Source organism: Bos grunniens, chromosome 5, assembly GCF_055505025.1.
Source record: "Bos grunniens cultivar Pamir isolate PY7600 chromosome 5, Bosgru_T2T1.0, whole genome shotgun sequence".
Classification (NCBI taxonomy): Eukaryota; Metazoa; Chordata; class Mammalia; order Artiodactyla; family Bovidae; genus Bos; species Bos grunniens.
The window spans coordinates 103,401,730-103,429,406 of record NC_141169.1 but is presented as its reverse complement, the minus strand read 5'-3'; the positions used below and the strand labels follow the sequence as shown (position 1 = coordinate 103,429,406).

Below are 27,677 nucleotides of genomic sequence, written 5' to 3'. Positions count from 1 at the left end.
GGTAGAAAGCGAAGAAGAACTAAAGAGCCTCTTGATGAAAGTGAAAGAGGAGAGTGAAAAAGTTGGCTTAAAACTCAACATTCAGAAAACTAAGATCATGGCATCAGGTCCCATCACTTCATGGCAAATAGATGGGGAAACAGTGGAAACAGTGACAGACTTTATTTTTCTGGGCCCCAAAATCACTGCAGATGGTGACTGCAGCCATGAAATTAAAAGACACTTGCTTCCTGGAACAACCTAGACAGCTTATTAAAAAGCAGAGACATTACTTTGCCAACAAAGGTCCATCTAGTCAAGGCTATGGTTTTTCCAGTGGTCATGTATGGATGTGAGAGTTGGACTATAAAGAAAACTGAGCACTGAAGAATTGATGTTTTTGAACTGTGGTGTTGGAAAAGACTCTTGAGAATCCCTCAGACTGCAAGGAGGTCCAACCAGTCCATCCTAAAGGAGATCAGTCCTGGGTCTTCATTGGAAAGACTGATGCTGAAGCTGAAACTCCAATACTTTGGCCACCTGATACGAAGAACTGACTCATTTGAAAAGACCCTGATGCTGGGAAAGATTGAAGGTGGGAGGAGAAGGGGATGACAGAGAATGAGATGGTTGGATGGCATCACGGACTCAATGAACATGAAAGTGAAAGTGAAAGTCGCTCAGTTGTGTCTGACTCTTTGTGACCCCATGGACTGTATAGTCCATGGAATTTTCCAAGCCAGAATACTGGAGTGGGTAGCCTTTCCCTTCTCCAGGGGATGTTCCCAACCCAGGGATCGAACCCAGGTCTCCCGCGTTGCAGGCAGATTCTTTACCAGCTGAACCACAAGGGAAACTCCGGGAGTAGGTGATGGACAGGGAGGCCTGGTGTGCTAGTCCATGGGGTCGCAAAGAGTCGGACATGACTGAGCGACTGAACTGAACTGACTGAACTGAAACTAACCATAGAGTGTTTAAGTGGAACAACTCAGGAACACATATAAAAATCAATTAATTTTGAGACACATCACAGATATAAACACCACAACTGTTTTGTGATATTCAAAATTCTTTTTCTAGTCACTCTTCCAACAACACAAGTGACGATTCTATACATGGACATCACCAGGCGGTCAATACCAATATCAGATTGATTATATTCTTTGCAGTCGAAGACAGATGACCTGGGGCATACTGTGACTTAGAATGTGAGCTCCTTATTTCAAAATGAGACTTGAAGAAAGTAGGCAAAACCACTAGACAATTCAGGTATGACCTAAATCATATCCCTTATCATTATACAGTGGAGGTGATGAATAGATTCAAGGGATTATATCTAGTAGACAGAGTGCCTGAAGAACTATGGAAAGAGATTCATAACATTTTAAAGGAGGTGGTAACCAAAACTACCTCCAAGAAAAAGAAATGCAAGAAGGCAGTGTTTGTCTGAGGAGGCCTTACAAAGAGCTGAGAACAGAAGAGATGTGTAAAACAAAGGAGAAAGGGCAAGATATACCCAACTGAATGCAGAGTTCCAGAGAATAGCAAGGAGAGATAAGAAAGCCTTCCTAAGTGATCAATGCAAAGAAATTGAGGATAACAATAGAATGGGACAGACTAGAGATCTCTTCAAGAAAATCAGAGATACTAAGGGAACATTTCAAACAAAAACGGGCAAAATAAAGGACCGAAACAGCAGGGACCTAACAGAAGCAGAAGAGATTAAGAGGAGAGGGCAAGAATACACAGAAGGAATCTACAGTAAAGGTCTTCATGATGCAGGTAACCAAGGTGGTGTGGTCACACACCTAGAATCAGACATCCTGGAGTGTGAAATCAAGTGGACCTTAAAAGCATTACTATGAGCAAAGCTAATGGAGATGATGGAATTGCAGCTGAGCTATTTAAAATCCTAAAAGATGATACTGTTAAAGTGCTGCCCTCAATATGTCAGCAAATTTGGAAAACTCAGCAATGGCCACAGGACTGGAAAAGGTCAGTTTTCATTCCAATTCCAAAGAAGGGCAATGCCAAAGAATGTTCAAACTACAATACAATTGTGTTCATTTCACATGCTAGCAAGGTAATACTCAAAATCCTTCAATCTATGCTTTAGCAGTACATGAACTGGGAACTTCCATATGTACAGGCTGGATTTAGAAAAAGCAGAGGAACCAAAGACAAATTGCCAACATCCATTGAATCATAGAAAAAACAAGGTAATTCTAGACATACATTTACTTCTACTTCATTGACTATGCTCAAATTTTGACTGTATGGATCACAACAAACTGTGGAAAACTGTGGTGATAGGATTATGAGACCACTTTACCTGTCTCCACGAAATCTATTTAGGAAAGAAGCAACAGTTAGAACTGGACACAAAACAACATACTGGTTCAAAATTGGGAAAGGAGTACATCAAGGCTGTATATTGCCACACTGTTTACTTAACTTATATACAGAGTACATCATATGAAATGCTGGGCTGGTTGACTAACAGGCTGGAATCAAGAGTGTCGTGAGAAATAGAAACAACCTCAGATATGTAGATAATAACACTGTAATGGCACAAAGCAAAGAGGAATTAAAGAGCCTCTTGATAAGGGTTAAAAAGGGCAATAGAAAAACTGCTTGAAAACTCAACATTCAGAAAACTAAGATCATGGCATCCAGTCCCATCACTTCATGGCAAATAGATGGAGGAAAAGTGGAAACAGCAACAGATTTTATTTTGGGGGGCTCCAAAATTACTGCAGACAGTGACTGCAGCCACAAAATTAAAAGATGTCTACTCTTTGGAATCAGAGCTATGACAAACCTAGTGTGTATGTGAGTCGCTTAGTTGTGTCTGACTGTTTGCAACCCTATCAACTGTAGTCCACCAGGCTCCTTTGTTCATGGGGTTCTCCAGGCAAGCATACTGGAGTGGGTTGCCATGCCCTTCTTCAGGGGAACTCCCAAACCCAGGGATGGAAACTGAGTCTCCTGCATTGCAGGTAGATTCTTTACTGTCTGAACCATTAGGGAGGCCCATGACAAACCTAGACTGTATTAAAAAGAAGACACATCATTTTGCTGACAAGGGTACGTATACTCAAAGCTATTGTTTTTCTAGTAGCAAAGTACTGATGTGAGCTTTGAACCTTAAAGAAGGTTGAACACCAAAGAATTGATGCTTTCAAATTGTGGTGATAGAGAAGACTCTTGAGAGTCCCTTGGAAAGCAAAGAGATCAAACCAATGAATCCCAAAGGAAATCATTGGAAGAATCATATTCATTGGAAGAAATGATGCTGAAGCTGAAGTTCCAATAATTTGGCAACCTGATGTGAAGAGCTGACTAACTGGAAAAGACCCTGATGCTGGGAAAGTTGGGGGCAAGAAGAGGGGGAAAGGACTACAGAGGATGAGATGGTTAGATGGCTCACCAACTCAATGGACATGAATTTGAGCAAACTCACTGAGATAGTGGAGAACAGGAAAGCCTGTCTTGCTGCAGTCCATAGGGTTGAAAAGAGTTGGACAAGACTTAATGACTGAATAACAATAAGGCACATGGAAATACTAATAGTTTCTTGCCTATTTGCAATGAAACATAACCATGTAATCTGACTTATCCCATGAAGTGTTAGAACAAATAATGTGATTTCCACAAAGAAATATTTAAGATCAATATATTTTATACTAAGGCAAATCCTGTAGCCTTGTGTGGAAATGGTAGAATAATAAGATGGTGGGGCCATCAACAACCTGCTGCTTGATAAATAATGATAAACAGATCAGATCAGATCAGATCAGTCGCTCAGTCATGTCCGACTCTTTGAGACCCCATGAATCGCAGCACGCCAGGCCTCCCTGTCCGTCACCAACTCCCGGAGTTCACTCAGACTCATATCCATCGAGTCAGCGATGCCATCTAGCCATCTCATCCTCTGTCGTCCCCTTCTCCTCCTGCCCCCAATCCCTCCAAGCATCAGAGTCTTTTCCAATGAGTCAACTCTTTGCATCAGGTGGCCAAAGTACTGGAGTTTCAGCTTTAGCATCAGTCCTTCCAAAGAAATCCCAGGGCTGATCTCCTTCAGAATGGACTGGTTGGATCTCCTTGCAGTCCAAGGGACTCTCAAGAGTCTTCTCCAACACCACAGTTCAAAAGCATCAATACTTCGGCGCTCAGCCTTCTTCACAGTCCAACTCTCACATCCATACATGACCACAGGAAAAACCATAACCTTGACTAGATGAACTTTTGTTGGCAAAGTAATGTCTCTGCTTTTGAATATGCTATCTAGGTTGATCATAACTTTCCTTCCAAGGAGTAAGCGTCTTTTAATTTCATGGCTACAGTCACCATCTGCAGTGATTCTGGAGCCCAGAAAAATAAAGAGGCATTGGCAAACTGAATACAAGTCATGTAGAAAAAAATGGCTATAAGGACATTATAACCTGGCTTACTTTGACTATAGTGATAAGAAATAGAAGAAAATTGAGTAAGAAAAATATTAAGACAGAAACTTAATATCAGTTCAGTTCAGTTCAGTTGCTCAGTCGTGTCCAATTCTTTGTGACCCCGTGAATCACAGCACACCAGGCCTCCCTGTCCATCACCATCTCCCAGAGTTCACTCAAACTCACGTCCATCAAGTCAGTGATGCCATCCAGCCATCTCATCCTCTGTCGTCTGCTTCTCCTCCTGCCCCCAATCCCTCCAAGCATCAGAGTCTTTTCCAATGAGTCAACTCTTCGCATGAGTTGGCCAAAGTACTGGAGTTTCAGCTTTAGCATCATTCCTTCCAAAGAACACCCAGGGCTGATCTCCTCTAGAATGGACTAGTTGGATCTCCTTGCAGTCCAAGGGACTCTCAAGAGTCTTCTCCAGCACCATAGTTCAAAAGCATCGATTCTTCAGTGCTCAGCTTTCTTCACAGTCCAACTCTCACATCCATACATGACCACTGGAAAAACCATAGCCTTGACTAGACGGACCTTTGTTGGCAAAGTAATGTCTCTGCTTTTGAATATGCTATCTAGGTTGGTCATAACTTTCCTTCCAAGGAGTAAGCGTCTTTTAATTTCATGGCTACAGTCACCATCTGCAGTGATTTAGTATATATTACCTCAAATTGCAAAACAGCTACACTAAAACCTAAGTCCCTAAGAACACGAGAAGCCAATATGGAGTAAATAGAAGCCTTAAAGTGTGAAGAAAAATTGCCAATCTAAAACTCTATATTCATAACTCAGTTGATAAAGAATCCACCTATAATGCAGGAGACCCTGGTTTTATTCCTGGGTTGGGAAGTTCTCCTGGAGAAGGGGTAGGCTACCCACTCTAGTATTCTTGGGCTTGCCTGGTGGCTCAGATAGTAAAGAATCCGCCTGCAATGTGGGAGACCTGGGTTTGATCCCTGGGTTGGGAAGATCCCCTGGAGGAGAGCATGGCAACCCACTCTAGTATTCTTGCCTGGAGAATGTCCCTGGACAGAGTAGCCTGGTGGGCTACAGTCTATGGGGTCACAAAGAGTCGGACACGACTGAACGACTAAACACAGCACATATTCAAAATACACTCTTTTAAATAAAGCCTGGAAAGTGACATCACAAAATTGATGTAGGAGACAGCACCTTCCATTTTCCCCAACAAAGATCAACAATTAAACATCTATCCATTGCAGGAGTTAATAGTCAGCTGCCTGTTACTCTGGCTAAGCCATGAGAAAGACACCATAGGAAAAGAATAAAAGCAAAATACAGCAATACAGCATGACCCAAATAAAAGTACATTGGGTTGATTAGTTGGAGTAGTCATGCTCTACTAAGCTAAGGAAAACATAGTGTGGACCTTGGAACGCTGGGTCAGTGCAAGTTCAGAACACTGCTTGTGCACACACTAAGATGCTTTCCCAAGGCATATGTGGGTCTATGACCTTTAGGTAGGTGATACCCCTTGTACAAGAAAATAACAAAGATAGTCCAAAGTAATCAATAATATGGGAAACTTGATGGGGGACACAGGAGGCTGACTTCATCATAGCACAACAGATACTTTCTTCTTGCCAAGACACTAAATAAAAGTCATGTGGCTCCAAGGAACAGGGCTCTTGATCCAAGAGATCCTGAGTCCCCCAGTCCCATCTTTAAAACTTTAATTTTGTCTCTGGTTTCTTTTTTCCAAACTGTGTGTTGACTACTTTCAATACCTTCCTGCTGCTCTGGCCACAGCAATCCATAAACAGAAACAATCTGAAATGACCTAGAGTTCTCTTAAGAAATTTTAGCAACAAAAATTCATCATTTTGCCAGCACCATTCCACCCCCAAGTCAGCATTATTCAATGCCAAGAGAGTTCCCCTTACCAGGAACTCCAGAGCAGGTTAAGTAACCAGGGTCCCAGCCTTGTGAGCAACACTTGAAGGTGATGCTTCAGCTTCATCTCACCCAGACCTGCAAAGCTGAGAGACACATATAAAGACCTGGAATAAGGAAGTAGCTGTCACACAGCAGGAACAGTAGCAGTTCACAGTGTCTTGCCCTGTAGACAAATTCAGCAGATCATGCCCCCGAAGAAACTAATGCTACAGATCTCTTGCAGATTTCATCAGCTTTATCCTACCCCAGTATACACACTCACTGACATCAGCACTCAGAGTGTTTTCCCCTTTCAGTTTCTCCAGATCCCAGGAATAGCACTTGCCACAAATTCAGTTCTCTGTGATTATACCAGTCCAAGTTCAGTTCTGTTCAGTTCAGTTCAGTCACTTAGTTGTGTCAGATGCTTTGTGACCCCATGGACTGCAGCACACCATGCCTCCCTGTCCATCACCAATTCCCGGAGCTTACTCAAACTCATGTCCATTGAGTCAGTGATGCCATCCAACCATCTCATCCTCTGTCGTCCCCTTTTCCTCCCGCCTTCAATCTTTCCCAGAATCAGGTATTTTCAAATGAGTCAGCTCTTCGTATCAGGTGGCCAAAGTATTGGAGTTTCAGCCTCAGCATCAGTCCTTCCAATGAACACCCAGGACTGATCTCCTTTAGGATGGACTGGTTGGATCTCCTTGCAGTCCAAGGGACTCTCAAGAGTCTTCTCCAACACCATAGGTCAAAAGCATCAATTCTTCGGCGCTCAGCTTTCTTTATAGTCCAACTCTTACATCCGTACATGACTACTGGAAAAACCATAGCCTTGACTAGATGAACCTTTGTCGGCAAAGTAATGTTTCTGCATTTTAATAAGCTGTCTAGGTTAGTCATAACTTTTCTTCCAAGAAGTAAGCATTTTTTAATTTCATGGCTGCAGTCACCAGTGATTTTGGAGCCCCCCAAAAATAAAGTCTGTCACTGTTTCCACTATTTCTCCATCTATTTGCCAGTGCAAGACACTACTCTAAACCCAAGGTGTGACCCCAACACCACGCATGCACTCCTGGCTAGAGCCTCCTACTGTGCACTTGAATCCAATCAGCCTGACACTTGTCAGCAGGCTCCACTGCAGTGTGCATGCCCAGGGGAAGAGAGTGCAGCCACGAGAGAGCACACAGAGACCTAGAGTCCCCCAGGCTGCCAGGAAGCCCTTCGAAGGTCCCGGACATTGCTGCCTTCTTGGGCCCCCACCACTACATGTGTGTCTATAATTGGCAGCTCCCCTACACAGGCTAAACTTGGTACCACACACACACACACACACACACACACACAACAAAACAGAAAACAAATATGAGCAGAAATATTTGCTGAAGAAATAGATTCCATATTATAAATATTTCCCAGAAAGAAAACTCCAACCTTGAAATGCCAGCACTTCCACAGAGCCCAGAAACAACTCCCACAGCTAGATAAAGGAAGAGAGGGCAGAAAGGAATGAGGACAGGAAGGAAGTGTAACACAGAGGCTGTGGTGAATTTGGAAGCTGACCTGTGATTCCAGTCTTCCCTCCTGCAGTCTTTGCATGCTCTTCATCTCATCATTTTGTTAGAAATGGTTTTACCATACTTTAAATGCCAAAAAATAGGTTTCTTAAACAAAAACTCCTACTGAAACTCAAATGCCCTTCAAAACTAATTATTTTTAATGGTAACACTATAATAAAAAGGATGGAAGAAAACTTATAAGATGAACAGGTTTATGACATAGATTGTGGCAATGGTTTCACAGATGTATACAGAGCTCCAAACTCATCAAGTTGTAAATATTAACTAGGTACAGCTTTTTGCAAGTCAGTCATACCTCAGTAATGGAGTTTTTTAAAAGGAGAATTGCTTTCTTAGCAACCTCAAGGGAAAGTGTTAGTTTCTCAGTCATGTCCAACTCTGTGACCCCAAGGATTATAGCACCCTAGGCTCCTCTGTTCATGAAGTTCTCCAGGCAAGAATATTGGAGTTGCCATTTTCTTTTCCAGGGGATCTTCCTGACCCAGAGATTGAACCCAGATATCCTGTATTGCAAGCAGATTCTCTACCATCTGAGCCACCAGAGAAGCAGCAGTCTCAAGAGTATCATCAAAGATCTCCTAAAGGTGAGATTGGAAAAGATCACTTTCCCAATAATCTTCCCCAACAAAACACAGGGAGCTGATTGGCTGTGCCTGCTAAGAACCTACTGCAGATGTCCTCAGAGCTCCCCTGTCCCAAAATCTCAGCAGCTGGGAGCATCCTTTCCTGAGACCCAACCACCTCTATTAGGGACTTTGCTATGATATCTGATGATATTTTCCTCAATTCCAACTATTGTGGTGGGATTATGCCCAGGAAAATACCATCAAACATTCTGATAACAACTGGAACATCTCTAGTAAATACTGTGACCAGCACTCCCATTCTAGTTTCCACCTTGGCTCAGGTCAAACAAACATAGACAGAACTGAGTCCTTATTATGTATCATTTCAGGGTCTCTTAACCTAACTGTCCTTAGTTTTTCCCCAGCTTCTGTATTGTAATTGTCAAACTGCAGGTCTCCTGCAGCCTCAACATCCCCCCAAATAGGATGTGAGCTCCCTACCCAGGTATGCAAGTGAATCAGTGTGATGAGACCAGCCTGTGCTACATATCCCAAATCTTGTCCTCCCCTTACTTGACCTAGTGACCTTGAAATGCACCAATGAATTGCCCTCATGCCTTTTCTTTCTGTAACTTCACCCTGATCCCAGTATATTGTCACTTGTTCATGGGTCAGTTCCTAGAGAGAACTGTCTGCACCTGTCCTATATGCTCTCTTGTAGCTGCACATGTCTGACCACCTCATCCAAGAACACAATAGGCTACCATGGTGAACCTAATTTATTGAGGTCCAATCCAACAGTTGTCCTTCATGAAACATTTGAGCTCAACCTTCTGCCTCCTATGACACACCACAGAGACTGGAGGGACCAGTGACCTATGGGTCAGGAGCCTTTCTCTCCAGGGACAAGCAAGTCTTTGTGTTCTTTTGAGCACCTGATGTTCAATGAATCACTGCGTAATATTCACCCAAGTGTGTTCTAAAGTCTGTGATCCACAGTCTCATAGTTACTCAGGGAATAAAACTGAAATTTTCCTGATGGGACCTACCCCCCACCCATCCCCAGACCAGATAACACTTACCTGAGCAGACTGCTCCAGCATCCTTGTCATGGGAATGGCCCTCAGGACCATGGTCTTTCACAATAGGATAACTGCACTCACTGACAGTTGACTCTGACCCTTTGCAGTAAATATAATGAAACCAAATGGGTCCAATTCCTGGTCCAAATTTAGCCCCTTTGGGAGCATCAACAGCAGCTCCACACCTCAGCAGTCTGCACACCACATGTGCCTCCTCCATGTTCCAACTGTAATCATTCACTGTCCCCCATTCTCCTTGGTGCTTCACTTCCACTCTCCCCTCACAGCGATGGTCTCCATCCATCAGCCTCAACTCCAGAGCTGCAAGAGAGACATAGAGGACACAGGAGAGATTTTAGGAGACAGTGCAGTGTTCTTCTAAGCATTAAAAAAAAAATCTTCTCTGTGAGGGAAAAAAAAATTTCTATGAATAGCGTTTGCTGATTCCTACAGTATATATCTTCCCACCATGGCCAACTCTAAGCCCCTAATGTGCAATCACTGAACCTGGAGCAGGAAGGGAAGTACCAGGTATTTCTCACAAGCCTGTAGAACCAGCTCCAGGGACACCACTGAGGACAGGCCTTCAGAGACTCTGGATGCTTCCCTCCCTGTAGATGTCCTCAAGGCTACTAGGGCCCAGCTTCCCCATCTCAGTTACAGCTCACGGCCCAGGATCCAGGGAGGAATCCTCCCTTTGCTTCCATGTCCATATGGAGCATCTCGTCCAGCTTAGGAACAGAGGGCTGGGGTAACAGGCTCTCAAGTGTCCCAATTATTCCTGCCAACTGGTGTTCATATCCTTGTATAATTCAAATGTCATATTTGAAAAATATTGGTTGAGAATTTTCCAGAATTGCTGACAGATACCAAGTCTTACAGTGAATAAGTGCAACAAAACTCAGGGAACACATATGAAAAGCAATTAATTTGTACGTACATCACAGATGTAAACACCACTCATGTCTAGTTGTAAATAAAATTCTCTTTTTCTGAACAACACGTCCTTGCCTGTTTGAAAGGAAGGATGACCATGTGATCTGTCTTATGCAATAAAGCAGGATAATGAAAGATGTCATTTCCACAGAGAAACATTTAAGAGCCAATGTATTTTCTACCACAGCAAATCCTGTAGGGTTGTGTTGAAGTGGGAGAGTAATAAGATGATGGGACATTCAACAACATGGGGGTTTAAAAAATTATGATAGGCAAAGGCCTTGTCAAACTGAATAGAACACATCTTGCAAGGATAAATTTAGTTATTTGTAAATACTTTATCACCTACCTCATTCTTGCTAAAGTGGTAAGTAATAACACAAAATTAACAAAGAGAAAAATATTAACATGGACACTTAGTGCACCTCACCTGAAATTGAAAAACATCTGTGCTAACACCTAAAATTGCTAAGAACATGAGAAGTCAATGTAGAGTAGACTGAAGCCTGCTGCTGCTGCTGCTGCTAAGTCGCTTCAGTCGTGTCTGACTTTGTGCGACCCCATAGATGGCAGCCCACCAGGATCCCCCGTCCCTGGGATTCTCCAGGCAAGAACACTGGAGTGGGTTGCCATTTCCTTCTCCAATGCATGAAAGTGAAAAGTGAAAGTGAAGTCGCTCAGTCATATCCGACTCTGCGACCCCATGGACTGCAGCCCACCAGGCTCCTCCGTCCATGGGATTTTCCAGGCAAGAGTATTGGAGTGGGGGGCCATTGCCTTCTTCGAGACTGAAGCCTAGATATGCTATAAAAAAAACCAATCTAAAACTTTATATTCAAAACCACTGTTTTAAACAATAAAACCTGGAAAGTGACATCATGAAAATGATGACGTAGTAAACAGCAGCCTCCATCCCCCTCCAGAGAGATCAACAATTAAACAGCTATCCACAAACAAATACATATATCTGGTATTTCTGGAGTCCACTTAAGAAATTCTGGCAACACAAAGACATTATCATTTTGCCAGCATCATTCCATCCACCTTGCCAAAATTGTTTGATGCCAAAAGAGTTCCCCTTGCCAGGAACATGAGAGAAGAATGAATAATCAGGTTACTGGCCTTGTGGGGAAACTTGTGAAGGTCATGCTTTAGTTTCACCTCTCCCAGACCTGCAAAGCTGAGATACATGTAAAGACCAGAGATAAGAAAGAAAAGAAGGGGCCACAGTAGCTACTACACAACAGGAACAACAGCAGTTCACAGTATCCTGCTCTGTAGACAAATTCAGCAGATCAGGTCCCTGAAGAAACTAATGCTACAGACCTCTTGCTAATTTCATCAGCTTTATCCTACCCTGGTATACACATTCATTGACATCAGCACTCACAGTGCTTCCCCTTTCAGTTCCTCTGGATCCCAGGAATAGCACTTGCAACAAGCTCAGTTCTCTGTGATTGTACCAGTGCAAAACACTACTCTAAACCCAAGGTGTGACCCCCAACACCATGCATGCACTCATGGCTAGAGCCTCCAACTGTGCACTGGAATCCCATCAGCCTGACACCTGTCAGCAGGTTCCACTGCAGGGTGCATGCCCAAGGGAAGATAGTGCAGCCATGGGAGAGCACACCAAGAGCTAGAGCTCCACAGGCTGCCAGGGAGCCCTTCTATGGCCCAGGCCCTTATTGCCTTCTTGGGTCCCCACCACTACAGGTGTATCTATAACTGACATCTCCCCCACATAGTCTAATTCTGGCACCAAAGAAAAAAAAAGAGAAAGAGAGATGTCTGCATAGCCCTGTATTTGCTAAAGATATAGATTCCATATTATAAAAATTTCTTAGTGTAAACTGCAACCTTGAAAGGCCAGAACTTCCACAGAGCTCAAAAACAACTCCTGCATAAAGATAAAGAAAAGAAGTCAGGAAGGAATGAATGTAACACAGAGGCTGTGGTGAATGTGGGAGTGGACTTGGACCTCTCCAGGGCCAAGCATGTCCCTATAATCCTTTGAATACTTAACATTCAAAGAATTATTCTGTGAGTGCAATCTTCACCCAAGTATGTTCTAAAGTCTGTGATCCATAGTATCATAGCTACTCTGGAAATGAGACTAAGGCTTTTCCTGATGGGGATCCCCTCCCAGACCAGACAGGACTTATGTGAGCAGACTGCTACCACATCCTGGTCATGGGAAAGGCCCTCAGGATGATAGTCTTTGAGAACAGGATAAGTACAGGCTGTGAGGACTGACTCTGTCCCTTTGCAGTAAATATACTGAAACCAAATGGGGCCAATCCCTGGTCCAAAATGAGCCCCTCTGGGAGCATCAATGGCAGTTCCACACCCCAGCTGTCTGCACAACACAGCTGCCTCCTCCAAGTTCCAGTTGTGATCATTCACTGTGCCCCATTCTCCTTGGTGCTTCACTTCCACTCTCCCCTCACAGCGGTGGGCTCCACCCATCAGCCTCACCTCCAGAGCTGCAAGACAGACACAGACACGGGACACAGGAGAGATTTTAGCAGACCATGCAGTGCAGTGCTGGTAATTATTAAAACATGAATACTCTGATCTCTGAAAAAAATCCCTGTGAATAGCATTTGTTGATTTCCATGGTATAAACATTCCCACTATGGCCAAGTTTTAGCTCCCAATGTGCCATCACTGAGCGTGAAACAGGAATGGAGACACCAGGTATCCTTCATGAGCCTGTGGAATCAGCTCCAGGGACACCACCAAGGACAGGCCTTCAGAGACTCTGGATGTTGCCCTCCTTGTGAAAGGTTGTTGTTGAATCACGCAAATACACCGGGATTCTTGGCCCCCGGAGGAGAAGAATTCAATCCGGGGCCAGAGACGAGGCTTGATCGCTCGGAGCTTTTGTGTAATAAAGTTTTATTAAAGTATAAAGGAGATAGAGAAAGCTTCTGACATAGGCATCAGAAGGGGGTAGAAAGAGTACCCGCTTGCTAGTGTTAATAATGAGGTTATATAATCCAAAGAATGTCTGGAGGTTGTAAAGACCTCCTCCGACCTACTCCCATAATTTACATTTTAAGATAACACTGTCCTCAGGCAAGATACATCCTTGTAAAGACCAGGTATACTCCCATAATTAACTTTTTAAAATAACAGAAGGTTGAATCCAAAGACTGTCCTTAGGCAGGATACATTATTGGTATATAATCCTAAGGAATGTGGAGAAAGAAAAAAAGTTTGTCCTTTTTTCCTCCTTGAGAATTCCAGACCCCTCTCTCTTTGGGGACCCCTAGACTCCCTATCAACCTGCCTAGGAAATGACTCTCACACGTAGATGTGCCCAAGGCTACTAGGGCCCAGCTTCCCTGTCTCAGTTACAGCTCATGGCTCAGGATCCAGGGAGTAATCCTCTCTCTCCTTCCCTTGTCTATCAGGAGCATCTCATCCAGCTTAGGAACAGAGGGCTAGGGTAATAGGCACTAAAGTCTCCCGATTATTCCTGCCACCTGGTGTTCATGGCTCTGTGTAATCCCCACACTGAAAAGTATCTAGTAACATGCATCTAACAAATCAAATTTGGCAAAGTGATGAGATGTCACTTAAGAGATTAGGTTTCAAGATGACCATGGTTTCCCTTGTTGACCTTTCTTGCTCTCTCATTTGCTCTAGTTAAAACAGCTGCCAGGAGTGAACTAATAGTGGAAAGACCCTCATGACAAGGAAAGAAGTCAGGCCTCTAGTCAACAGCCAACTAGGCATTGACACTTTAAGTCACACAGTCTGCCAAGTTCTGTAATCTGCCCACATCCAGATGAGTACATTTAGACAATATCTACCCCTGGTTGAACCTTCAGATGACTGCATCCTTGTGAGACATCCTGAGTCAGACGACCCAAGTAAGCCATGTCAATTCCTGGCCCACATAAGGTGTGAGATACTAGGTGTTTGCTGACTGAAGCTGCCAAGTTCAGCACTAACTTGTTGCACAATAACACATAACTAATGCAGGGCTTCCCTCCAGAGTCAGAAGTCAGGGAGTGAACAAGCTGGAGGTTTATACATGAGCCTTCATGGCTTCATCCAGACGAGACTTCCTCCTGTGTGACCAGGTCTGCTGTCTGGTCCCATCTGTAACTGGGACCCAAACCACCTCTCTCTGTCACATCAGGTCTCACCCAGTGTCCCAGGCTCCTGCCTTCCTGTCAGAAACTGAGAAGTGAGTTTCATGAGACTTTGAATCAGCTCCATTAGCTCAGAGTTCAGGTCTAAAAGTGAGAATCTTTCTTATAATATAAGGAAAATTGGTCCCTGGGGCATCATTCCCACTGCTCAAGTCTATGCAACGCCCCATGTGCTCTCACTCCAGAAACAGAAGTGGTGCATCACAGAGGGAATATCTTGGGGAATGATGAACCAGAGAAGATACTGGTGTATAGACAGCTCAGGCCAGAGTCTACCAGAAAATAGCATAGACTGGCTGGTTAAATAGCAGCAATTCATTTATCGTATCAAGTAAGTCCAAGATCATGGTGCTGGCAAGGCAGTGCTCATTTTGAAACCTCTTTTCTTTGCTTACAGGCTGCAGGTCTGTCAATTTGTACTCACCTGGCCTTTCCTAGGACATGTGCACTTAGAGAGAGTGAGGGAGACCTGTCTCTTCCTTTTTCTGTAATGTCACCTATTAAATTAAGGCCACACTTTTATGACTTTAAATAACCTCAGTTGCCTCCTAAAGGCCCTATCTCCAACAGTGATAGTGGAGTCTAGATCTTCAAGACATACACCATGGAGGGACACAGTTCAGTCCACTGACCTGTGGAGGCTCATGTTCAGAAAGAAATAACAATACAAGAGGAAGTGAATGAGACAGTAGACACAGGGAGACATCTGAAGATGGTTCTCAGATGTTTTAGAATCTGACACTAAAGTGAGAGTAAAGGATTGACATAGGACCCTGAAAGTTCACTGCTGCTAAGTCACTTCAGTCGTGTCTGACTCTGTGCGACCCAATGGACGGCAACCCCCCAGGCTCCCCCGTCCCTGGGATTCTCCAGGCAAGAACACTGAAGTGGGTTGCCATTTCCTTCTCCAATGCATGAAAGTGAAAAGTGAAAGTGAAGTCGCTCAGTCATATCCGACTCTTCACGACCCCACAGACTGCAGCCTACCAGGCTCCTCCATCCATGGGATTTTCCGGGCAAGAGTACTGGAGTGGGATGCCATTGCCTTCTAGAAGCTAGTTTTATTAATAATAAAATTATCTAGGGAGATTGGTTCAAGATGGCAGCATAGAAGGACATGTGCATGCTCATGTCCTTTGGCAAGAGCACTAAAATCGCAACTAGATGTTGAACAACCATCAACAGGAGGCTGCTGGAGCACAGTCACAAAAGATACCCCATATCCAAAAACAAATCAGAAGCCACAACAAGATGGTAGAAGGGGTGCAATCACGATAAATTCAATCCTATTTGTGCCCAGTGGGCGACACATAAACTGGAGTACAATAATATCGAAGAATGTCTCACACTGTTGGAAAGGCTCTGAGCCTTATGCCAGGATTCCCAGCCTGGGGATCCAGCAAAGGACTGGGAATCCCCAGAGAATTTAACTTTGAAGACCAATGGGATTTGATTGCAGGACTTTCACTGGACTACAGGAAACAGAGACTCCACTGTTCAGTTCAGTCACTCAGTGATCTCCGACCCTTTGCGACCCCATGGACTGCAGCACGATAGGCATCCCTGTTCATCACCAACTCCCAGAGCTTGCAACCTCATGTCCATCGAGTCAGTGATGCCATTCAACCATCTCATCCTCCGTTGTCCCCTTCTCCTCCTGCCTTCAATCTTGCCCAGCATCAGGGTCTTTTCAAATGAATCGGTTCTTCACATCAGATAGCCAAAGTATTGGAGTTTCAGCTTCAGCATCAGTCCTTCAAAAGAATATTCAGGACTGTTTTCCTTTAGGATGGACTGATTTGATCTACTGGCAGTCCTAGGGACTCTCAAGAGTCTTTTCCAACACCACAGTTCACAAACATCAATTCTTCAGCACTCAGCTTTGTTCATGGTCCAACTCTCACATGCATACTGACTATTGGAAAAACTGTACCTTTGACTGGATAGACCTTTGTTGGCAAAGTCATTTCTCTGCTTTTTAATATGCTGTCTAGGTTGGTCATAACTTTTCTTCCAAGGAGCAGGTGTCTGTTAACTTCATGGCTGCAGTCACCATCTGCAGTGATTTTGGAGCCCCCCAAAATAAAGTGTCTCAGTTTCCATTGTTTCCCTGTCTATTTGCCATGAAGTGATGGGACTGGATACCGTGATCTTAGTTTTCTGAATGTTGAGTTTTAAGCCAACTTTTTCACTCTCCTCTTTCATTTTCATCAAAAGCCTCTTTAGTTCTTCTTCGCTTTCTGCCATAAGGGTGGTGTCATCTGCGTGTCCGAGGTTATTGATGTTTCTCCCAGCAATCTTGATTTCAGCTTGTGCTTCATGTAGTCCAGTATTTCTCATGATGTACTCTGCATAAAAGTTAAATAAGCAGGGTGACAATATACAGCCTTGACGTATTCCTTTCCCTATTTGAAACCAATCTGTTGTTCATGTCCAGTTCTAACCGTTTCTTGACCTGCATACAGATTTCTCAGGAGGCAGATAAGGTGGTCTGGTATTCCCATCTCTTGAAGAATTTTCCACAGTTTGTTGTGATCCTCACAGTCCAAGGCTTTGGCATAGTCAGTAAAGCAAAAGTAGATGTTTTTCTGGAACTCTCTTGCTTTTTCAATGATCCAACAGATGTTGGCAATCTGATCTCTGGTTCCTCTGTCTTTTCTAAATCCAGCTTGAACATCTGGAAGTTCTCAGTTCACGTACTGTTGAAGGCTGGCTTGGAGAATTTTGAGCGCTACTTTGCTAGTGTGTAAGATGAGTGCAGTTGTGCAGTAGTTTGAACATTCTTTGGCATTGCCTTTCTTTGGGATTGGAATGAAAACTGACTTTCTCCCGTCCTATGGCCACTGCTGAGTTTTCAAAATTTGCTGGCATATTGAGTGCAGCACTTTCACAGCATCATCTTTTAGGATTTGAAATAGCTCAACTGGAATTCCATCACCTCCACTAGCTTTGGTCATAGTGATGCTTCCTAAGCCCCGCTTGACTTCACATTCCAGGATGTCTGGCTCTAGTTGAGTGATCACACCACTGTGGCAGGGCACAGAGAAAATCTACATGCAAGAGGATACAGGGGAAAGGAGCAGTGACCACAGGAGACTCAGCAAGACCTAGTGCTGGAAGATCTCCTGCAGAAGAGTAGGCCAGCTGTGACTCACTACAGGGATGAGGTTCCTGTTAGCAGCAGTCTTGGGAAGTGTCCCTTGGTGTGAAACCTCTTGGAGGTCACTACTAACCCTACTATAAAAACCTGTAGACTCCAGAGGTGGGTCACTTCAGGCCAAACAAGTAGCAGGGAGGGAGCGCAGCCCCACCCATCAGACAATCAGATAAAAGTTTTACTGAGTGAGGCCCTGCCCACCAGAGCAAGGCCCAGTTTTTCTCATAGCCAATCTGCCATCAGGAAGCTTGCATAAGCCTCTTAGCCTCATCCACCAGATGGCAGACAGAAGGTGCAAGAATAAATACAATCCCACAGCCACCAGGAAAAAAAAAATCACAGAAAGTTAATCAAAGTGAAAAAGATTAAAAGAGGATTAAGTTTAGGGAACCAGAAATCAAATTGCCAACAACCCTTGGATCATTGAAAAAGCAAAAGAGTTCCAGAAAGACATCTACTTCTGCTTTATTGACTATGCCAAAGCCTTTGACTGTGTGGATTGCAAGGAACTATGGAAAATTCTTAAAGAGATGGAAATATCAGACCCCCTGAACTGCCTCCTGAGAAATCTGTATGCAGGTCAAGAAGCAACAGTTAAAACCGGACATGGAACAACAGATTGGTTCCAAATCAGGAAAGGAGTACATCAAGGCTGTATATTGTCACCCTGCTTATTTAACTTATATGCAGAGTATATCATGAGAAATGCTGGACTGGATGAAGCACAAGCTTGAGTCAAGATTGCTGGGAGAAATATCAATAACCTCAGACACGCAGATGACACCACCCTTATGGCAGAAAGCGAAGAAGAACTAAAGATCCTCTTGATGAAAGTGAAAGAGGAGAGTGGAAAAGTTGGCTTAAAACTCAACATTCAGAAAAATAAGATCATGGCATCTAGTCCATGATTTTCACGTTATAAACCTCTGCCTCGATGTTAGGATTTTGCAGTTCTGTGAAGATTTTTCCCCCCTTTTCTTTTTTTTTTTAACTTTAATTTTTTAAGCCTTTTATTTATTTTTTTTATTTTACTTATGTATTTTATTTAACTGAGTATATCCAAATAATATAATTTCAATATGTTTTTTAATTTATTTTATTATTATTATTTTTATTTTACAATATTGTATTGGTTTTGCCATACATCAACATGTATCCTCCACGGGTGTACACGTGTTCCCAATCCTGAACCTCACTCCCACCTCCCTGCCCATACCATCCCTCTGGGTGATTCAGTGCACCAGCCCCAAGCTTCCTTGTATCCTGCATCCAAGTATCACATCAAAGTTTCTAATGTGGCTCAGATTAAATACATTCAGACAGGATTGAGCCATTATCGTGTATCATTTTAAGTTCTCTTAACCTCATTGCCCTTATTTGCTACAGTTTCTGTGTTGTAATTATCAAAGTTTAAGTTTTCCTGCAGCCTCAACATCCCACAAATAGAATGCAAGCTCCCTACTAAGGTGAGCACATGCACCAGTGTGATAAGACTATCCTCTGCCCAAATCCCCCTTATCTTCCCCTGTGACCTAGTGACCTTCAAATGCACCAATGAAAGCCCCTGAAACATTTTCACTGTAACAACACTTGGACCCCGAATACTGTCCCTTGTCTATGGGTCTTCACTCTTTCATGTCACTGCTTCATTGAGCCTGTTCTATTGGCACCTCCCCCATGTGCCCACCTGATAACACTCTCTCTAGGACCTGTGAGTATAATAAACTATATTTGCCTGCACCCGTCTTCTATCCCCCCTTGTAGTCACACTTGTCTGACCATCTCATGGAAGAATACAACAGGCTACCATGATGAACCTAATTCATAGAGGTCCAACCCAGCAGCTGTATGTGTATGAAACATTTGAGCTCACCTCCTTTCCTCCTAGGGCACATCACAGAGACTGGTGGGTCCAGGGACTATGTGTCTGGAGACTTTTTCCCCAGGACCAAGTAACTCCTGATGTTCCTTTGAGCACCTAATGTTCAAGGAATCACTGTGTGACTGGAGTCTTAACCAAAGAATGCACTAAAGATTGTGATCCATATCCTCATATTATTCCCAGAAAGACATTGAGAATTTTCCTGCTGGGCATCCCCTCCCAGACCAGACAGGCCTTACCTGAGCAGACTGCTTCGGCATCCCCATGATGGGAAAGGCCCTCAGGACAACGGTCTTTAAGAGAAGGATAACTACACTCCATAAGTGATGATTCTGTCCCATTGCAGTAAATGTAGTGAAACCAAATGGGGCCAATCCCTGGTCCAAAATGAGCCCCTCTGGAAGCATTAATGGCAGCTCCACACGCCAGTTCTCTGCACACCACAGCTTCCTCTTCCAAGCTCCAATTCTGGTCATTCACTGTGCCCCATTCTCCTTTGTGCTTCACTTCCACTCTCCCCTCACAGCTGTGGGCTCCATCCTTCAACCTCACCTCCCGAGCTGCAGAGGGACAAGGACACAGGATACAGGAGAGATTTCAGAAGACCATGCAGTAGTATACTGGTTAAGTATTTAAAAATGGAATATCTGATCTCTGAAAAAAATCCTTGTGTTCAGCATTTCTTGACTTTTATTCCAACCATGGCCAACTTGAAGCCCCCAATGTGCCATCACTGAACCTGGAGCAGGAAGGGAGGCACCAGGTGTTTCTCATGAGCCTGTGGAACCAGCTCCAGGGACACCACCGAGGACAGGCCTTCAGAGACTCTGGATGCTGCTCCCCTTGTAGATGTGCCCAAGGCTACTAGGGCCCAGCTTCCCCATCTCAGTTACAGCTCATGGCCCAGGATCCAGACAGGAATCCTCCCTTTTGTTCCCTGTCCCCTAGGGAGCATCTCATCTAGCTTAGGAACAGAGGGCTGGGGTAACAGGCTCTCAAGTGTCCTGGTTGTTTCTGTCACCTGGTCTTCACATCCTTGAGTAATTTCCACACTTGAATGTATCTAGTAACATCAATCTAACAAATGGAATTTGGCAACAGTAATGAGATGTCACTTAAGAGATTAGGCTTCAAAGCAATGCTCGTTTCCCCTTGTGCTCTATCTTGCGCTTTTAGTCTAGCTCTGACGAAGCCAGCTGCCATGTTGTGAGCTATGTATGAAGAGACCCTCATGACAAGGAATGGAGACAGGTCTCTAGCCAACAGCCAGCAGGGGGCTGAGACTCTCAGTTCAACAGTTCACCAAGGTCTGAATGGTGTCACCATCCAGGTGAGTAAGTTTGGGTGATATCAACCCCTGGTTGATAGATCAAATGAGTGCATCCTTGTGAGACTTCATGAGTCAGAGGATCCAGATAGGACATGTCAGTTCCTGGCCCACAGAAAGTGTGAATACTAGGTGTTTGCTGACTTAAGCTGCCAAGTTCAGCACTAATTTGTTGCACAGCAATACATAACTAATGTAGAGCTTCCCTACAGAGTCAGAAGACCAGGGGTGAACAAGCCAGGGGTTTAAACATGTGTCAACTGCTTCTTCCAGATGAGACTTCTTCCTATGTGACCAGGTCTGCAGCCTGGTCCCACCTGGAACTGGGACCCAAACTACCTCTCTCTGTCTCATCAGGTCTTACCCAGTGTTCTAGGCTTCTGCCTTCCTGTTGGGAACTGAGAAGTGGGTTTACTGAGATCTTGAATCATCCCAAACACCTTTGAATTTTGCTCAGAAAATGAGAATTTTTCTCATAATCTAACAAGACATGGTCCCTGGGCCACCATTCACACTGCTCAGGTCTCCACCTCGCCCCATGTGCTCTCACTCTGGAAACAGAAGTGGTGTATCATAGAGGGAACATCTGGGGAAATGCTGAACTGGAGAAGATCCTGGTGTGTATTCGGATCAGGCAGGTGGCCACCACAAGATACCCCAACCTGGTTGGTTAAACAGCAGAAATGTATTTCTCTTATCACAGTTCTGGAAGTCAGGAAGTCCAAGATCACGGTGCTAGCAAGTAGTGTTCATTCTGAGTGCTCCTCTCTTGACTTGCTGACCACGGCTCCTTCACTGTTTGCTCACATGACCTTTCCTAGGACATGGGCACCTGGAGAGGCAGGGAGATGTGTCTCTACCTCTTTGTCACCTATTGGATTAGGGCCACATCCTTATGACCTTATTTAACCTCAGTTACCTCTAAAGGCCCTATCTCTAATGCAGTCACAATGAGAAGCAGGAGTTCAACGTATGAACTTTGGAGGGACACAGTTCATTCCATGGACCTGTGAGTCTCATCTAGGAAGGAAATAAAGATACATGAGGAGGAGGTGAAGGTGACAATAGACAAAGGGAGATATCCTGCAATACTTAGAGATTTTTTTAGATATCTGACATTGAGGTGAGAGTAAAGAAATTAAATAGTATCCTTAAGGTACAGAAGTGAAAAGCAAAAGTCGCTCAATCGTGGCTGACTCTTTGTGACCCCATGGACTATACAGTCCATGGAATTCTCCAGGCCAGAATACTGAAGTGGGTAGCCTTTCCCCTCTCCAGGGGATCTTCCCAACCCAGGGATCAAACCCAGGTCTCCCGCATTGCGGGCAGATTCTTTACCATTTGAGCTACAAGCGAAGCCCAAGAATACAGGAATGGGTAGCCTATACTTTCTCCAGCGGATCTTCCCAATCCAGGAATCAAACCAGGGTCTCCTGCATTTCAGGTGGATTCTTTACCAACTGAGCTATCAGGGAAGCCCACAGAAAAAGCTACTACTATTAATACTAAAATTATCTCTTAGAAGGTACTTTCTGTGCTATACATGCAGAAAATGATAAGACCATGTTCCTCTCCTCATGTATCTTTTGCCTTATTGATGACACAAACAAACAAATAGATGATTTCATTACTGTGGTAAGTTCCAGGAGATTTTCTAGTAAATGTAGGCTTGCTTATTTAGGGCATCTTGTCTATTTTTTGTTTTTGTTTTCTCATCTTGTCTACTGAAAATACAGGGAAATAAATTCACTAAAAATTATCTGAAAAGCATTAAACACCTCTAAGATAGGAATGAAATGTCCAGCCAAATCTGAAGTAAAATGGAAAGTCACTAACATACATAAGCATGGAATTTTTTTCCCCTAAGGGCATTAGGTCATTCAGGAAAACATGTGGGTTTTTTATGGCCCTTGATGGTGAGGAGGTAAAATCAAATCCCAAACCCACATGCAGATGAGAATCCAGAAGAAGGCATTCTCCACAATAAGCTGAACACCAGTTGAAATAGACCTGCTCTTGCATGGATTTAGATTCAGAGTTTGAATCTCTGGATTGTCCAGGTAATATCCATTTTAGCACTTGTATGAATGTGGTCCACTATAGATAATACTACAGAATCATGACAAAATAAATATGAATCCCTTTCTAGAGTAAATTACCTTTATCCTAGGTCTCAATTACCTCTATAATTTTTTTTTAATAAAGTAACCAGTTATTGTCAATAAAAAAAAATAGGGTGCAAAAAACCAAGGTCTATTAGCAGAAACCAAGGGAAATTACTGGAGCAGACACAGAGACTTCTCATATTAAATAAATCACTCATTAGGCTATATAACTTCCACATGTACTACATTTAGGGCTTCCAAGGTGGCACTTGTGGTAAAGAATCCACCTGCCAATGCAGGAGACACAAGAGACTCGGGTTCAATTCTTGGGTTGGGAAGATTCCCTGGAGAAGGAAATGATGATCTGGTGCAGTATTCTTGCCTGGAGAATCCCATGAACAGAGGAGCCACGCAGGTTACAGTCCATAGGGTCATAAAAGAGTTAGACATGACTGAAGCAACTGAGCATGTGAAGAACCTCCTGCAGATGTCCTCAGAGCTGTTCTGTCCCACCACCTCAGCAGCTGGGATGATCCTTTCCTGACATCCAACCACCTCTGTTAGGGATGTTGCCGTGATATTTGATAATATCTTCCCCAATTCCAGCACAATTGTGGTGGGATTTATGCCCTGGAAAATCCATCAAGCATTCTGATAACAACTGGGAACATCTCTGACAAATACTGTGATCACCCAGTCACATTCTAGTTTTAGCCTTGGCTCAGGTCAAATACATTTAGACAGGATTGAGTCCTCAAAAGGTATCATTTCAGATTCTCTTAGCTTCACAGCCCTTAGTTTTCCTCTGTAGTAATTGTCTACAGTAGTAGACTCTGTAGTAATTGTCAAACTTCAGGGTTTCCTGCTGCATCAACATCCCAACAAATAGGACGTGAGAACCTGACCCAGGTGACCAGGTGCACCAGTGTGATGAAACTAGCTCCTGCCACAAATCCCGCTTCTTGCCTCCCCTGACTGTGACCTAGTAACCTTCCAATGCACCAGTGAATGCCCTCATGCCTTCTCTTTCTATAACTTCACTCTGACCCCAGTATGGTCATTTGTTCATGGGTCTTCACACATCATTTTGGACCATTGCTTTTCAGCTGAGCTTGTTCTATTGGTACCTCCCCCATGTACTCACCTGATGATACTCTCTCTAGAAACTATGAGTATAATAAACTATATCTGTTTCCACCTCTCCTATATCCTCTGCTGTAGCTGCACTTGTCTGATCATCTCATGCAGGACTACAACAACCTAGCATGATGAACCTAATTCATAGAGGTCCAAACCAGCAGTTGTACCTGTATGAAACATTTGAGCTCACCCTCTTTTCAAATAAGTCAGCTCTTTGCATCAGATGGCCAAAGTATTGGAGTTTCAGCTTCAACATCAGTCCTTCCAATGAACATTCTGAACTGATTTTCTTTAGGATGGACTGGTTGGCTCTCCTTGCATTCCAAGGGACTCTCGAGAGTCTTCTCCAAGCCACAGTTCAAAAGCATCAATTCTTCAGTGCTCAGCTTTTTTTATAGTCCAACTCTCACATCCATACATGACTACTGGAAAAACCATAGCCTTGACTAGACGACCTTTATTGGCAAAGTAATGTCTCTGCTTTTTAATATGCTGTCTAGGTTGTCATAACTTTTCTTCCAAGGAGTAAGCGTCTTTTTATTTCATGGCTGCAATCACCATCTGCGGTGATTTTGGAGTCCAAAAAAATAAAGTCTGCCACTGTTTCCACTGTTTCCCCATCTATTTGTCATGAAGTGATGGGACTGGACGCCTTGATCTTAGTTTTCTGAATGTTGAGCTTTAAGCCAACTTTTTCACTCTCTCCTCTTTCACTTTCGTCCATTGAGTAGGTGATGCCATCCATCCATCCCATCTTCTATCGCCCCTTCTTCCTCCTGACCCCAATCTTTCCCAGCATCAGGGTCTTTTCCAATGAGTCTAATCTTCCAAACAGGTGGCCGAAGTATTCAGCTTCAGCTTCAGCATCAGTCTTTCCAATGAATATTCAAGGTTGATTTGCTTTAGGCTTGGTCTTCTTGCTGTCCAAGGGACTCTGAAGAGTCTTCTCCAGTACTACAGTTCCAAAGCATCAATTCTTTGGCATTCAGCCTTCTTTATGGTCCAATTCTTACATCTGTACACAACTATTGGAAAAACAATAGCATTGACTATACAGACCTTTGTCAGCAAAGTGATGTCTCTGTTTTTTAATAGGCTGTCTGGGTTTGTCATAGCTTTTCTTCCAAGGAGAAATCATCTTTTAGTTTCATGACTGCAGGCACTCTTGAGCACTTACCCTTCAAGAAATCACTGTGTGAGTTGAATATTTACCCAAGTACATTCTAAAGGGTGTGATCCATGTGCTCATAGATAATCTGGGAATAAAACCGGAAGTTGTCCTGCTAAGAACCCCCTCCCAGCCCTGACAGAACTTACGTGAGCAGACTGCCCCAGCATCCTTCTCGTGGGAAAGGCCCTCAGGATGATGGTCTTTAACAGGAGGATAACTACACTCAGTGATAACCGACTCTGGTCCCTTGCAGTAAATATAATTAAACCAAATGGGTCCAATTCCCAGCCCAAATTTAGCCCCTGTGGGAGCATCAACAGCAGCTCCACACCTCAGCTGTCTGCACACCACATGCACCTCATCCATGTTCCAGTTCAGATCATTCACTGTGCCCCATTTTCCTTGGTGTTTCACTTCCACTCTCCCCTCACAGCTGTGGTCTCCATTGACCAGTCTCAGCTCCAGAACTGCAAAAGAGACACAGACACAGGACACAGGAGAGGTTTTATGAGACAGTGCAGTGGTGTTCTGCTAAGTATTGAAAAAATCTTTTTTCTGAGGGAGAAAAATAAACGTGAAAAGCGTTTGTTGACTTTGGCACTATAAATATTCCCCCTGTGGCCAACTTTTAGCTCCCAATGTGCCACTGCTGAACATGGAACAGGAAGGGAGGCACCAGGTATTTCTCACAAGCCTGTAGAACCAGCTCCAGGGACACCACTGAGGACAGGCCTCCAGAGACTCTGGATGCTGCCCTCCCTGTAGATGTGCCCAAGGCTACTAGGGTCCAGCTTCACCATCTCAGTTATAGCTCGTGGCCCAGGATCCAGGGAGGAATACTCCCTCTCCTTCCCTGTCCATAGGAAGCATCTCACCCAGCTTAGCAGTAGAGGGCTAGGGTAACAGGCTCTGAAGTGAAAGTGAAAGTGAAGGTCACTCAGTTGTGTCCAACTCTTTGTGACCCCATGGACGATACAGTCCAGGGAATCTTCCCAACCTAGGGATTGAACCCAGTTCTTCCACATTGCCAGCAGATTCTTTACCAGCTGAGCCACAAGGCAATGCAGGTGACACCAGTTCAATCCATGGTCCCAGAAGATCCCACATGTTGCCCAGCAACTAAGCCTATGCACCGTAACTACTGAGCCCAAGTTCTAGAACCCATGAGCCTCAACTACTGATCTATGCACTGCAACTACTGAAGCCCGCAGGCCTAGAAACTGTGCTCCACAACAAGAGAAGCCACGACAATGAGAAGCCCACGTACAGCAATGAAGAGTATCCCCCAATTGCTGCAACAAGAGAAATACCAAGCCCAGCAACAAAGACCCAACACAGTCAAGAAAAAAGAAAAAAAAAAAAAAAATACTGGAGTGGGTAGCCTATCCCTTTTCCAGCGGATCTTCCTGAACCAGGAATTGATCCAGGGCCTTCTGCATTGCAGATGGACTCTTTACCAACTGAGTTATCAGGGAAGGAAAAAGTAAGTAAGTAATATTTTAAAAGGTTGCTTTAGTTTTAAAAAAATTAAAAACAAAAATAAACAACAAGCACCTGAACAACCAATGATGAAAAAAGAAACTGAAAGGAAAATTTTAAAATACACTGAGCAACTTTCCCTGGTGGTCCAATGGTTATGAATCCACCTGCCAGTGCAGTGGCCAGGGTTTGATCCCTGGTCCAGGAAGATGCCACATGCCATGGGGCAACTAAGCCTGTGTGCCACAACTACTGAGCCTGTGCTCTGGAGCTTGTGGGTTGCAACTACTGAAGCCCAAGTGCCCTAGAGCCCTCATTCCACAAAAAGAAAAGCCACTACAATGAGAAGCCCTAGCACCTCCACTAAGAGTGGCTTTCACTCACTACAACTAAAGAAAGCCCACATGCAGCGATGAAGACCAAGTGCAGCCAAAAATAAATACACAAATAAATTTTTTAAAATATATCCTGAGTTTTCTCAGTGTGTATGCCCAGTAGTGGGATTGCTGGGTCGTATGGCAGTTCTATTTCCAGTTTTTTAAGGAATCTCCACACTGTTCTCCATAGTGGCTGTACTATATATATGGAATTTAGAAAGATGGTAATGACAACCCTGCATGCGAGACAGCAAAAGAGACACAGATGTATAGAACAGTCTTATGGACTCTGTCGGGGTGGGGGATGATTTGGGAGAATGGCATTAAAACATGTATAATATCATATAAGAAATGAATCGCCAGTCCAGGTTCGATGCAGG

The 27,677-nt window shown here is 43.9% G+C and overlaps 1 protein-coding gene across 1 annotated transcript in view; it reads right to left on the bottom strand.

Moving 5' to 3' along the window:
* The window catches only part of LOC147372829 (antigen WC1.1-like), an 86,111-nt gene that overhangs the window by 42,717 nt on the left and 15,717 nt on the right, over window positions 1-27,677 (bottom strand). The window contains exons 2-4 of the mRNA XM_086404352.1: window positions 25,588-25,908; window positions 19,938-20,258; window positions 9,558-9,878 (exon numbers count right to left, since the gene is read on the bottom strand). Of these exons, the coding sequence (XP_086260478.1) occupies window positions 9,558-9,878; window positions 19,938-20,258; window positions 25,588-25,908 (963 nt within the window). The remainder of the gene's footprint in view (window positions 1-9,557; window positions 9,879-19,937; window positions 20,259-25,587; window positions 25,909-27,677) is intronic.